At 35.9% G+C, this 14,631-nt stretch overlaps 1 protein-coding gene across 6 annotated transcripts in view; it reads left to right on the forward strand.

Moving 5' to 3' along the window:
- The first annotated feature begins 6 nt into the window (after positions 1-6).
- RBBP6 (RB binding protein 6, ubiquitin ligase) overlaps positions 7-14,631 on the forward strand; it is a 34,518-nt gene continuing 19,893 nt past the window's right edge. For 3 of the 6 annotated variants that reach the window (XM_085312930.1, XM_085312935.1, XM_085312932.1), the window contains exons 1-4: positions 7-207; positions 9,478-9,577; positions 11,536-11,574; positions 12,224-12,260. In XM_085312930.1, the coding sequence (XP_085169056.1) occupies positions 42-207; positions 9,478-9,577; positions 11,536-11,574; positions 12,224-12,260 (342 nt within the window). In that variant the 5' untranslated portion in view covers positions 7-41. The remainder of the gene's footprint in view (positions 208-9,477; positions 9,578-11,535; positions 11,575-12,223; positions 12,261-14,631) is intronic. The other 3 variants (XM_085312931.1, XM_085312936.1, XM_085312934.1) reach the window with 1 other exon arrangement.

Below are 14,631 nucleotides of genomic sequence, written 5' to 3' on the forward strand. Positions count from 1 at the left end.
AGCGGAGCCCGCGACGGCGCAGGCCCCGCGCGGCGCCCACCATGTCGTGCGTCCACTACAAGTTCTCCTCCAAGCTGAACTATGATACGGTCACCTTCGACGGCCTCCACATCTCCCTGTGCGACCTCAAGCGCCAGATCATGGGCCGCGAGAAGCTGAAGGCGGCCGACTGCGACCTGCAGATCACCAACGCCCAGACCAAAGAAGGTGCGTGGGGTGGCGGGCGCGGGGCCCCGCGCCGCCGCCGGGGGCCGCCCGCTGGCCCGGAGCGCAGGCTCGGCGCGCGGCGCGGCCGCCATCGGTAGGTGTGACCCGTATGGGGGCCTGACAGAGCTGTTCTTTTGTCGTTGCTCCTCTGGCAACTGCCCTCAGACCTGTGCCTGAGCCTCGGAGGTGGGTGTAAAGAGCCGGTGGCGGATGCAGAACTTACCCTGCTTACAGAAGTTTTGTTTTCCTGGAATTCGTCTAGCTCTGCTAGTAAAAACGATAAGGAAATGTGGGAGGCTATCTTTTAATAATAAACTTGCCAGATTCCCTTGAAATCTGGAAGAGAAAGTTGAAAAWGATACAAACATAACAGATGGCTAGTTATTTAGAAAAAAAATGGCTGATTTAATTTTGTTTTCACCTGCTTTTTTCCTATTACATTGGAAAACGGACTTTGTGGCTGTTGCAGAAATAGTACTCTCTACCAGTGTCTCAAATCATGAGCATATCCGTAATCTTTGCATACTCTTAAAAAGCATCTTACACAAGAGTGTCCTCTGTACCTAAACTGTGCTTTGATTTTTCCTTTTAATTTTTTTTGTTAACTGAACACATTATCGTTCAGAAGCTTGAGTGTCGTTTCATCACTCACTTTTAACCTTTTTCTTCCCTGATGCTACATATTGACAGTAGTAGTAGGCAGTATTAAAGTTTATCTCAAAAACCATTTATTATTTTTTAATAAATACTCTACCATAATCAGGAAGTCTTCAGATTCTAGTAGATGGTGCTGAATTCTCAGTGCTAAAAGTATTGCTTAATATTATTTAGTATAATATCTTAGTATGTGTTGGTGATCTGCCATTTTGATAAGTTTTGAATGTGATTTGTTTGTTTTGGGGAATCTGGGATGTGACTTCTGGAAAAAGATTTCTCAGAAGTGTTTTCGTTTCTTAAATGAATAAAAAAACTCTCTGTTTGCCTGGTGCTTCTGTGACACTTGTCAACAGTCTTTTCTTTAAAATGTGTTCTAGGTGGGTTTTTCCTTTTTGTGTTTAATACTTTAAAACTTAAGCAGTTAGTATGTACTCTGCAATAACTGCAACTTCATCCCTAATCTTTACAGTGGTTGGACCTAAAGCTCGCAGTTTATCAGTATGTATTAGAATATGATTTAATAGAATATGTATATCAGAATATAAAATTTATTTTTCTGTTTAGAGGTATTAAGTTATTTACAGACATTTTTCTGAATATAGGCTTAATAGTATATAGTTGAGGGCCTGCTTAGGGATGCCATTGTATCACCCAACATATGTAGGTATAGAGTTGCATTTCAGAAGTCTAAGAATTCTTATAGTGGTATTGAACAAAATTGGCAAAGGCTTTTGAGAAGTGCTTGATGTGGTTAGTGTTAAGGTAAGTGGTACAAATGTTTAATTTGCTTTAAGGGCTTTGTTACAGAAGGTCTCTGAATTTTGTCTGCAGTTACTAATGTTCTTTCAGCTTCACAAATGCTACCAGACTGAATGACCAGCTGGCTGATGTCACTGTTAMAATAGTCTAGTCTGCCTAAAATAGTGAGAGCCTTAAAAACAGAACATTGAATGCTAACAAAGTGTGGTGGAGCCCAGTTGTTATTACCAGGAGTGTGGTTTAAAAAAAAAAAAAAAAAAACAACAACAAGAACAAAAACCCACTTTTTTGGAGGGGGAATAGATCAGGTGCAGAGATACTGTGGTAACAGGTGATGAACAGAAACCAAAGTTACAGAGTATGTGAACTTTTTTTTAGACTGCTCCTTATTTGTGTTCATAAATGTGTTAACCTCATGGAATGTTAGTMTAATATACTTACTGTCAGGCTTACAAAGTGATTATGTAAAAAAGGCAACACAGAATTCTCTGAAGAAAGAGTATCTGCTTCACTGGTTTAGGTTGTTCAATGTGTTGTTGCCTAAAGGTAAAGAAGCTGTTTTGTCCATCTTTCTTATTTTAATGAGCATCACTCATTCAAAGTTGACAAGATCCTCTAGGTAGTTTATGTCACACTTTGATACTTTTAAACTGAGTATAAAATTCTAAACCTAGTATTAGTGACATGGATGCTTATTACTGTTTTCATAATGGTGACTTCTGCATTAAAAACGCAGAAAGGCATGTTTTTTCAGAGCAAAGCTATGATGTATTTGAGTGTATTTGTATACACCAAATTGTGTATATAAACTTGAATTTGAGTTTTTATTGGTCACATCAGACATTTAAACTCCCTTTAAGAACATAAAGAAAAGTTAGAACAGGATATTCTGCCTAAATGAGATGTTTAAAATTCTTTGGATGAGTAATTTAAAATGCTAGAAAACTAATAATACGTTCAAAGACAAATAAAAATAGTTTCTGTGGCACCCACTTGCAAGGATTGTTTCATTGGGAAATTCTGGGGAAATTTGATTTTTATCTTATGTGGGGGCAGGGCACACTTTTGGAAGAGGTGAGACCTGAATATTACGGAATAAAAGCTGTGAAATTATGAGGGAGGAGCACAGAACTTTATTTTTGTTTGGGAAGGGAGGACGATGCAGTAAGCAGGATGTRATGTAGTGTGTATTCTTTCTGTTGTTGATTATCAAAATAATCTAATAGAAATAGGTTCCAGTCCCTCTTGCTTTTTTTATATTCGCTTTATTTAGGGACTATATATGTATGTAACATCAGTTTCAGTTAAATGTTAGATCATTGATGGTATCATGGAACCTCACAAGACAAACATGCTTCTGCTTATATGCAGAACTTTTAAAATCAGACCTCTTAACCAGTGTTCAAATAATACAGTTTTCACTAGCAGGCTTAACAGCTCTGCAGTTTAGCAAATTGTGCAGTTACCCCAAGTTCTGTGGCTATTTTGTGGTATAATAGATAACCAAATAGTGGTATTGGTTCAAACTGGTAATGGCTGTAGCAGACCCAAGTATTTGGGGATCCTTAAAGGGCAATGCAGTTCCCTGAAGCTGTTTTCCTTTACCAAATTGTTTAATGTTAGTATTTTTAGATAAGCTTGCTGTGCACCTAGTGTGTAATTCAACATAGAAGTTGGTTATAAAGCTTTAGATGTTACTCTCCTATTTTAACTGAAGAGTTTTTGAACAAAATTCTAACATACAGTCAGTGGACCTTCTGTATTTCTGCATAGGTAGTGTTGTATTTGAGAGATTTACTACAGAAGCTGTCCAAAAGAAATTGCTCAYGTTTCTCTGTATATTGTTCATATAAGCTTCAGTACCTAAACTGGCTTGAATAAGCTGAGGTTGCACAAATGAAACAGTTGCTATCATTTTGCATTGGTTGTCAATAGATAGATTTCTAACAGGTCATTGTATAAAATACAGAACTACATCCACTTTTTTCAGTGCTAGTTWACACAAGAAAGCTGGATTATACTCAATGTTGGGGTTTATTGCAATGGTTTCAAAGCATTAGCATGATACTAAAACAGAGCACAAGCATTCTGGTAACAGTGTTGTCAGCGTATCTTTCTGAGAGTTAGTTATTTCTCCGTACTAGTCAGCACCATAATTTTGCAATGAAGTTTTTTTTTTCAAGGTTTTTTGTATGCTATAGAGCATGCATACTAGACATGATAGAGGATTAGATGTTATATAATCCTGAGGCACTGTGATATTTGTCCAGATGGTGATATGTCCTTCTTTCAYGCTTAAATGTTGACAAAAAGTGGGTTTTTTTTTAATTTTGTCTGTCACAGTTTTGACTGAATGTTAAATGATTTTTGGAAAGAACAGGGTGAAATATCAGTCAAGATGGCCTGTTTGTTCAGACTCTTTGAAATACTTAACCTTTTAGAATTCATTAACTGTTATGTTTTGTAATAGAAGTCTGGTAATAGCAATAATGCTAATATAAGTGAAAAGTAAATAGAAACTTAAATGTCAGTGAAAAATCAGACAAGATGGACTGTACTTTAGATGTCAGAAAGGGGCAGAGGGCTGGCGGGACCTGTTTTTTAAAAAAGGAGGGAAGGAGAGGGAAGAGAGCTTTTATGCTTACTCTGCATGTTCTACCAAGACAAAACTCCCTTTTAAAAAACCCTCTGTACTCAAGAATGATCTGTTTAGGCTTTTTTTTTTTTTTTTTTAATTCAATCTGAATGTCTTGGTCCATGTCTGTTGTAATAGATGCTCTCATGACTTTAAGGAAGAACTGTAAGTTTCAAAATTCATGTTTCTTGAGCATGCTTTCCTGCTCTATGATATTCTGGCTTGAAGAAGTCAGAGAATGTGCTGTCCTACTTACCTGGCAAAACAGAAAAATAAAAGGACCAAAAATGCAGCTATCAAACTCCTGACTGATCATAGTGAGATAAGTAATTATAAGGAAAAGTAGTGTTCTTTTAAGACTGTCTCTTGAATGCAAGACTTGCTTGAGTTCAGAGTTGCAGTTTACAATTGACAGCTGTAGTAATACCACTAAGTGATGTCTCCAAAGCAAACTCATACTAACTTTGAGTCATTTGGTCTCACAGCTAATGCATGTCCACATACTAGGACATCTTCAACAAAATGCAAATTTATCATTTAGGTAAGATATTTAGGCAGCTTTTAAACCTTGTCTATCACTGTGCTATTCTGTGTGGCAGCGCTAGTTTAAGGGTTTGTTGTAATAGCGTTCCAGAGTATGAATGATTGTTGTGCTGCCTTGCAGCATTGTTATGGAGAGCTTTTAGAAAGAATATGTAGTTTGCAGTATTCAGGTTAAGTCAAGTCACATACCTGTTCAATAACCATTATGTTACAGCAGAGCTCAAATGCGTGGTCTGTCTGGGAGTCACCATCATCAAGGTGTTTGGGAGGTGTGTCCCTCCTGTGGGTATGATGTCAGCCAAGTTAATGTTGCTTTGCATGTGCTAAGGGTTAGCCCAGTCTGGTCCATTAGGATATTGCTTTTGTTTTTTCCCCAGTCATACACAAAAATATTAAGTAATGTCAGTAAGACATTAAGACTTCAAACACTCTGCATAATCAGATTAGTAGATGAAAGTATGTTAGATTTTACCATCATTTCAGAATCATACAGGTGCTCTTAACTGTCACACTACTACTGTATAGCAGTGGTGTAGGTGAAAGTCCCATGGACCATTTGGATCACTGAACAAGTAAACTCAAGAAATGGGGGTATTCCAGGGTTAAATTACATCATTGATATCTATTTTGGTGGAGACTGAAAATCCAGGAATGATAGTCCAGGCAGTTAATCAGAATATATCAAGTCAGGGCTTTAAATGCCAGTTACGCGGATTATTTGTTTGCCACAGAGTGTGTAAAGGGGCATTGATTAGAACAGAATGAAAGTTTGGAGCTAATGAGAGAGCAGAGCTTTAAGTGACTAAGGAGAAAGAGTGCATTCTTAGGAATTTTCCTGATTTCTGGTAGGGCTAGTAGTCTTGCATGTCAGTAGACATTTTCATCTCAACCTTTGCAAATCCTTCCACCAGCAGTGTAATAGCTGATTAGGTAGGTATCCAAGCCTAAGAAAAGCTTTTGCCTATGGTTTCACTTGTAAGCTTGTGTTCTCATGACTGGTGCTGTGATGAGCTTCTGTACTTCATCTAGGCAGTACTCTTAAGATGCTTTTGCAAGCTGGCAGACTCAAAATGGTGGATTAAAGCAGGCCAAGCAATAAAAGTAGGAACTCTTCTATGCTCAACAGTATATTARTATAACATGCATATGACACATTAAAATTGTAGCAGATTTTGAGAATTATTATAGGTGAGTTTAAAAATGCGATTTTTAAATTGCATGTTAAATGCAAAGCCATATAAAACTTAAATCATAACCTGAGCTATTGATACTTCTTTATTTGCAGGAAAAATGTTCCTGATGCTAACGTAATGCTCACTTAAGATTTTTAGTCATTTTATTATTTTAACCAGTGTGCCTCCATACATTCCCTGAAATTCTCCTTTTTAACCCTTTCAAGAATGCTGTTTTCTTCTAAAATAGCAAGTTTTAGACTAGTATGTCTTGTCTGCTTTTCCACGTTCCTCTCCCCTGCCCCCAGCTTTCTTTAATTGAATCCTTGTTTTTAATCACAGCTCATGTGGACAAAACCCCAGTAGCCAATTACTGGCAAGCACTGACAAATAAAACAATTTCTATATTCTATAAGGGAATGGGAATCAGCAGTATGGCTACCTCCTGCTTTGTCAAACAGTTCTGTTAGAGCTCTGCTTGGGCAAGTGTGAAAAGTGCCCTTGTTGACCATGAGGTTACTGCTCACTTTGCAGATGTTGAGTCATGTGGTGAGGCAGGGTCTGCAGAATGACATTGCTTTGCAGATCCTGGTAGTTGCCAGGTCCCTGCTAGGCAATTCTGCTCCCCTTGTTGAACAGGTTACTGCTAGGTGATATCAGACTGAGATGTTAGTCTGAGATGTCATCTGTTAAATTCAAATTGAACAAACAATTTCAAGGGATTTCAGAACAGCACTTGATCTTTAGTTATCTTCCTATTTACAACAAATATTAACTCTTACTTTACATTGTTTGACTGTTTTTATTGAAATGTCATTACCAAAATGAATTGAAATATTTAAGGCAAAAGAAAAATATGTTAAAGCTAACTGTATCAAGTCTTCATAGAAGTAGTTCAGGTATGCACTCGCTAGCATGAAATCGCTCTTTCACAGATTCTCTAACACAGTGATCGAGCTAATAGGATAATTAAATACCACATACAAAAAAGTGCCATGATAAATGTCGTGTACAAATAAAGCTTTTACTTCAACCTATTCACACTCTTCAGTTGATCATGTTTACTGAAAGCAGGTTGACCTTTCAGGTGAATTTTGTTTCTTTATCAGACTGTTCATAGGTGGCTGGAGCTCTTTTCACAGTATGCTTAATTTGCATAGTGAAAATATTTATATGTACTTACACACATGGTTTATTTGGAAGGCAACTGTTAATGCATTGCTTCTAATTCTAACTGAATTTTCACAAAAGACTTAAAATGATTAATTTGTCATCTACATACATACTGCATCTTTTTTTGCATGTTTGAATTGGCCTCTGCCAGTTCACTCTTGAAAGCAGTTTGGCCTGCTCTTTCTGAACCTGCAGTTTTCCTGGATACTTTGTCTTTACCTGCAATACAAGTGAAAAATAGTATCTGTTTTTTTGTTTGTTTTTTCAACTGGTGTCTAGACCGCAGCTGAAGTAGCCTGCTGTGATGGTATATACGGTTTCTTTTTAGGAAAGATGATGTCAATTTTAATCTTATGCTGAACTGCCAAATCCTTGGTTTGGCACAGGCATAGCTGACTTCTATCTTGTTATGGAGCTGCTGTTGCTTATCCTAATTCTCTGAAGTTTTAATCAAATCTTTCTGATCTGGACTAATAAGAATATTCTGTATGACTTTATTCAGCAGGCAGAAAGAGCTGCTTTCAGGACTCTAACTGACATGATCTCTCAGTAGTTTAGCTAGGTCTTAGTACTGTTAGAGCTCCCTTTTTTCCTATCAAGAACTCCTAGTGAAAACCTTCATTGATAGCTAGCTGTGTGATTGTTGGGTTTTCCTTTTGAGAAATGCTCTGGTGATTGGTTTCAGGATATGACTTCTGTAAAGGCTTCTGTTTTTCTGGACTTTGAGTAGTCCTTTCTCCAACAGTTTTAAACTACTGTAAAATCCAGAGGAAACTTACTGCTCCCTGTTCAGTTCCTTAGGGAAAGATCAGGAATTATTTTCAGTTTTTTGAAGAAGCATTCCATCACTGGAAATAGAAGTAAAACTCCCATTTCATTGGTGAAGCGATAGTCTCTGGTATTTATGTTTTGGTTTAGGATAGGTTTCTGTCTCTAGGMCTAACATACTGAAAAATGAAGCATTAATTATGAAATACCCAGTGGTATGTGAAAKAAGAGTAAAACTGCACAGACAGCAGATGACGAGATGTATGATATCTTGGGTTTTCAGATACCAGTTCAGCCTGCAAAGGTACAGGCTTTTAATATTTAAAACTATAGGTATACTATAGGGAATGCCTGAGTGTACTTTAAAATATTTAGTCATATCTGGCTTCTGTAAATACAAYATACAAGCTGTTTTCATGGAGAAATCTTTGCATTTTAAACTTACTCAGTCTGAAGGTATCTCAGGTAGTTTTGTTCTTTTTTTGTCTTACATAAAAAGAAAAAAAAGACCTGACCTTTTTTTTTAAAAAAAAATATAACGTAATGTGAGTTAAGGTAGAGTATGAGTAGCTACAGGCACACACTGTTTTATAGGGGCTTTTTAAGATCTGTTTTTGTAACTAATTTTATCYCAGTCATTCTGTTCTGCAAAAAATGAATCTAAAGAATGCCCCCACCCATGTTTTGGTTAATTCAAACTAGTCATTCTGCTTAAGAGCAGAGAGACTTGGGGGCAGGTTTAACTCAGTTGGTTAGAGCATGGTGCTGCTAATGCCAAGGTCATGGGTTCAGTCCCCCTATGGGCTATGCTGAGGATTGGACTAGATGATCTCCAGAGGTCCCTTCCAACCTTACCATTCTATGATTCTATGGCTGCTTTTGTTTGAGCCACTTCTGGCCTATTTGGGGTGGTGGTGGTGGGAAACAACAAGCAAATTTGTGGTCAGAATTCCAGCAATATCAGTCTAGTCTCCATTTAAATGTGAAGTACTAAGTAGCTGGAAAATGCCATTGTTCTTGATTTATAAACTTAAGAAATAAACAAATGGTGGGTTYTCTTTTCCTGTGTTCTGTGTGGAAACACAAGCAGTATAGGTGAGTTGTTCTTAGTTGTCAGCTATGAAAACAGTACTGTTAAGTTTTCATGCTTTAGTTAAGTACCTGTCTTGTGGTGATTTATAAAAATGCTTGGTTCTTCTCTATAAAACTTTGCTGTGGATTTTTTCCGAAGATACATTGGCTTTAACAGAAGCAAAAGCGATTTAAGCTACAATAGGAATTGTGTATTAGTAAGACTCTGCTTTAGTGACATTTGAGATTGTTTTGCTGTTTGAATTCAACTTAGTTAATCAAATACAAACAACAAGATTTTTTAAATCAAATCTAAAGATTTAAGTTTACTGTTAGTTTGTGTGGACAATAAAAGCATAATGTTACGTATAAAATTCTGTTTTACATCCTTAAAGAGAGTCTCTGAAGTGCTATCTAACTGTATATTAATATATATAGTATTATGAATTGAGACTGATGTTTYTGCCATGTCTTTTTTGTTGTTGCTTTCAGAATACACAGATGATAATGCCCTGATTCCTAAGAATTCATCAGTAATTGTTAGAAGAATCCCTATTGGAGGAGTTAAAGCTACAAGCAAAACATATGTTATGTAAGTATCCATAAAATATTGTATTCTTTGTGAGGTTTCAGTGTTTTATCTTATTTTTAGGATTGATCTTAGTTACCAGGAGCATTCATGTTGTACCTTTCTTGACAGAACCATGACTAATTTTTGTTGTAGTGAGGTAGATATTCATGTATTTGTCCCAAAATGAACTTTAGGTTTACTAATGAAGTTTTCAGGTTTACTGGGACGTCAAGTTTAATCTCTAGCAATGGTACCTTTTAAGATGGTTCTGTTGGCTTTGTTCTTAGAGTTGATCTTGTGAGACATCAGATGTAGATCCTCTTTCCTGTACATGGAAAAAATTCTTACATGTGTTACTCATATTTATTTTATAGTTGACATAGGTATGCAATGCAGTGTAGATTTTTCTTGTTATCTCAGAAAAATGTTTCTTAATGTGTTACTGTTTCTTGTATTTTTGTATTGGGATATGGCAGGTATTCTTATGCCCCGAATTTGGTATTTTTGTCTGCTAAATGACAGGAAAGACCAATGGTTGTCAGTTGATGAGCCATGCAAACAAGCCTTTCTCCTGGTTCCTAATAGTTTCCAAAAGACAGTGGCGATTTCAGGCAATACCAAAAGAAAAACATGCTTAAGCAAATTGCTTTTTGTGTGTGCTGAGGGGAATTTGCCAGCTTGAAACTCAGTAAGGAGTTTAGCATACCAACAAGAGTAATTAGTTATCTTTCTAATTATTTTTTTGGCCTAAGTTGGTATCTGAGCTGCAGGTGTTCTTTCAAAATTCGTAGACRTTATGGAAAAAATGAATCAGATGTATTGATTAAAATTACAAAAAAATCAAATGCAATCCTGACTACAGGATTATTGCTATCCTTCACTTACTCATATGGTCTACTTCTGTGTCACTGACACTAGTGTTGTTTGAATTGTCATGTTTTGTAGTCATCTGAAATGCCTCAGCATCACATTTAGCAGATGTTATTATCTTGTGGTTTTACCATGTCTTGCTTTTAAGTTGGTTCTCCAAAAAAAAAAAAAAAAAGTATACTGATGAGTTATGGTATGTCTCTAACAAACAGTACAGCAGCATCCTGGTACCCATGAAGCATTTTTAAGCAAAATAACTGATTTTTGCGTCGCTCTGCATGGAGGCTTTAGGCATACTACTGCAGCTGCAGTGCTTTCAGATTCTACCTAGTAATACTGGACCATGCAGAATTGTGCTTCTAAACATTACCTTGTTTGGAGGCTAGCTTAAGTACATATTCTTGGTGCTGTCTTGCGTCTGTGCATCCTGTCTCTAATTGGATGACACCCTCTCCTAGTATTGTAATGCTGCTCTAAAATGAGAGGATAGATGCTAGCAACATCAAAGATCAAATAAGTATCTGTATGTGGGGATGGGGGGGAGGAATGACACTGCTGCTTTAACCCTGAAAATAAACCAGGCAGATTAACTTCCTGTTCCTTCAGCTGATAACACTACAGAAACAATTGGTAGAGTAGTTAACACTTGGAAACTATAAGAATATGATGTAATAGTGTAGAGGCCTTTGAAAATGCATTATTCCTCTTCTGCATTCTTCAAGGTAGAAATACTAAGAAAGGATTGCTTGGTAACAAAGTATTTCTGTATACATCCTCATCTTTCAGAAAGTACATGGCTGTACCTGTGAGCCTGGAGGTTTCCTAGCATTGGAGGGGAAGCACGAGCCCTTCTGGGTACACATAAATTCCACAGCAGACTTTGAATTGCCTCTGCTCATGGGATACTTTAGATGACTGAATTGTTTGTTAACTATGTCAATAGTTGCATGTCTGATTCATTGTAAGTAGCATGCAGATAAAGATCAATCAGTATGTGGAATCTCAGCAAGTTTTCAAATGTAATAAGAAATAGTTTCTAAAATATTGTAGCATTTTCAAGATTATTTTAAAGCTAATTCTGGCAATTAAGACCTTTTTTTCTGTCACAGGACTCCTAAATCGCACAAAATCCTAGAAACTGCTTTCAGGTGACATTTCTACTACTATTTTTAGTCAATGTAGCATATGTAACACTTCTAATATTTTGGCACTTTCATGGCTAAATATAGTAGGTATCTGAACACAGTGCTTGGGCTTCCACAAAGAAACACTGTTCTAAAGACTATGCTGCTGCCATTTTTGTTATTCCTTTGTCAGATGACTGATTTTCACTTAAGTAAAAATTCACACTTCAAAGTGTCTAGACTATCGCTATTCTTTCTTAGAAATTAAAACACTGTATCTGATCGCTATTTATAATACTAGAAATATGCAAATTGGCTGAAGCTAGCTTCCTATTTAGATGGGTGATTATTTGAGAACACAAAGCTATAGTACAGACTTCATGTTTTTGATACTTACATAGCAGTCAAAATATTTGAGTACTTTAATTTTCACTGTTGTGTTCTATATATGTAAGTTTAAAAAAAAATTGACAGAGTAGAAATGTGATTTTTATTTTTTAATCTCTGTGAATGTACCAAGGGAGAACAGTTTGTATRTATGAATAAACTTCTATTCACTAGACTATCAGAACATAGTATTTTGATGTTCTGGTTTTATAATCTGTTTTCATTGCTTTATATTGGATACAAGTGCTTTCTCTTAAATTCTGATCACCTTTATTTCTTCTTCTAGAAGTCGAACTGAACCAGTGAGTGGAACATCAAAAGCAGTATGTAAAAACACAATCTCACACTTTTTTCTACACACTGCACTTAATTAAAAACTATGTAGCCTTATATTTAATTTTCCAAACATTTACTTAAGATTTTTTTTCAGCAAAACATAGTGTATGTTGTAAATACAATGTATTTGATTCAGCATAGTGAAAACTGAGTAATGCCATCATTTGCACAGTTCTAATGTGAATATTGGTATTTGTGCCTAGTAATGCATTGTATTTCATACTGAATATGCTAGAATATTTCCTGTATGACTTTGTGTTGTACAGATAATGTATGATCGTTTTTTAGATCATGTAGGTTCAAAGTTTGCACAAATTGAACATGGTGCCATGTTCTACATCTGTCTGTCTATAGCTAGTAATATGTATGTTTGTATAGGTTGTTATGTGCTTTTTGTTTCTTGCAATAAAAATGTTTGGAGTGTATTTTTTGCCATTTTCACATTGTATCACTTTAGCTTTTGTTTTCAAATACTTTTTTTGCCAAATGGTTTTTGAAAGTGTTATCAAAAACCGCAGAGAAACCATTATTGTTGAACTTGCTATTGCTTCTTAATTTTGACTTGAGGGTTCAAACAAATACCAAAAGGAACATATCCCATACATTTTCTGAGGACAGTTTTGTGCAGCTAAATGATTCCTTTTCATGTCCTTAAATACTTGAGTCTTTGTTCCTAAAACTGTAATTGAAGTGATATTGTTTGGGCCCCTCTTGAGTACCTAAACGTGTTGAAAAGATTGCCGTGGATTTAAATATCATTGCAACACAAAGTGGTATTCTAAAGCTCTGCATTTGATCTTTCCACTTTATCTGATGAAACAGCTTAGTTTAATAGTATGTCTGCAAATGAAAATATCTAAAACATGGTGTACAAATTATAGCACGAGGTTAGAGCCTGGTGCATTTGTGGATGAGACTCCTGTCATCTCTCAACTTTTGCCTGTGGTACATTTTCTTATCTGGGTGACTTCAGGGTTGGATGCTGCTTTAAGTTGCCAAAGGTTAAGCCTCTCTTTAGTATACCACAACAGTGAATTTACATTTGGAAAATGGGCAGCATTTTTCTTCAGGCTTGAAAACACATTGTCGTTCTGCTGCTAAAATATAGATAAATAACACAAAGAAATACTTCACTGGTAATGGTTTAGATCTTGATTTACCACTTGAGTTGAATATTATGTATAATGACACATTTCAAAGTAGTCTTTATTAGTATAAAAATTACTACTTGGTGTTTTTTATTTTCCATCTTTATTTTAAGTATAACTGCTTTTTCTTCACTAGAATGGTGTGAGGCATTACACTAACCCTGGATCATTGGATCTGATCACTTGATAAGCTGTTAGGATAACTTAATATAGAAATTCTTGAACTCTGGATCTGTGTTCTGTGAAGAATACAACCTCTAGTTCTGATGGAATGGTATACAGTCAATCCAAAATCTAAAACTTTTTGTATGTAGGTTTAAAAACATTAAGTCTAAATCTGACATATGTAATTCTATCACTAATTGGTTCAAATTCTTTTTTGAACATAGATGCCTCTCATTGTGAATTCAAGTCAGTTTAACTGGCCCAGTGACCCTAGTAGTTAATGTAATGCATTTATGTAAACCACGTTTATAGTATTTGATCTAATTCAGATGGGTTTTTATTTCTTGAAAACAGTTTTCTTTTTGTTTACTAGCATGTGTATAAGCACAAATCACATGTTCATAAATAAAGTTAACATTCTTTTAGCCTTGTGTGTTCCCTGGCATGTCTGTATTACATTTCTAAGTAGCATCTTACCATGAGGTAATAGATTTATCAAAAAAAAAAAAAAAAAGCCTAAAAAAGAAGGGAATGGGAAGTCCTAGTGTTAGTTGGAACTAATTAAAGTAKATGGAAAACAAAGCAAAAATTTTGCCTTTTTGTTTGCTCTGGCTGTACTTGATTTGGGTTGTGGGTAGATGTAGCAGGGGAAATCTCTTTGAATCTCTCCTTACCAGTCCTCCATATATGTAACTTATTATCCATGACTCTTTAAGRCATTACAGTCTCAGGCACTTCCATTATTGGAAGTGCCATTATCCGTTATAATTCCATTTATTCTTAAAGTGAATTCAGATCTTGGTGTGTAGGTTTTGAAATGTTACATATGTACAATTTCTGTGTGTATTTCAAAGCAGAATTTGGCTGYTATTGTGGTAGGAATGAGTTACTGGAAGACTGACCTACTATTACTGTTTTTTTAAAAAAAAAAAATAAAGCATAAACAGCAAAATTGAAATGAGTTAGATTATCAGGTTTACAAAAACTTAAGACTTGAATATATCTTCATTGGCTTGCTCTTTCATGTTAGCTGTCATTCTACACT

The sequence above is a fragment of the Rhea americana genome, unplaced genomic scaffold (genome assembly GCF_003343005.1).
Source record: "Rhea americana isolate MKP2758 unplaced genomic scaffold, rheAme1 scaffold_370, whole genome shotgun sequence".
NCBI classification, from domain to species: Eukaryota; Metazoa; Chordata; class Aves; order Rheiformes; family Rheidae; genus Rhea; species Rhea americana.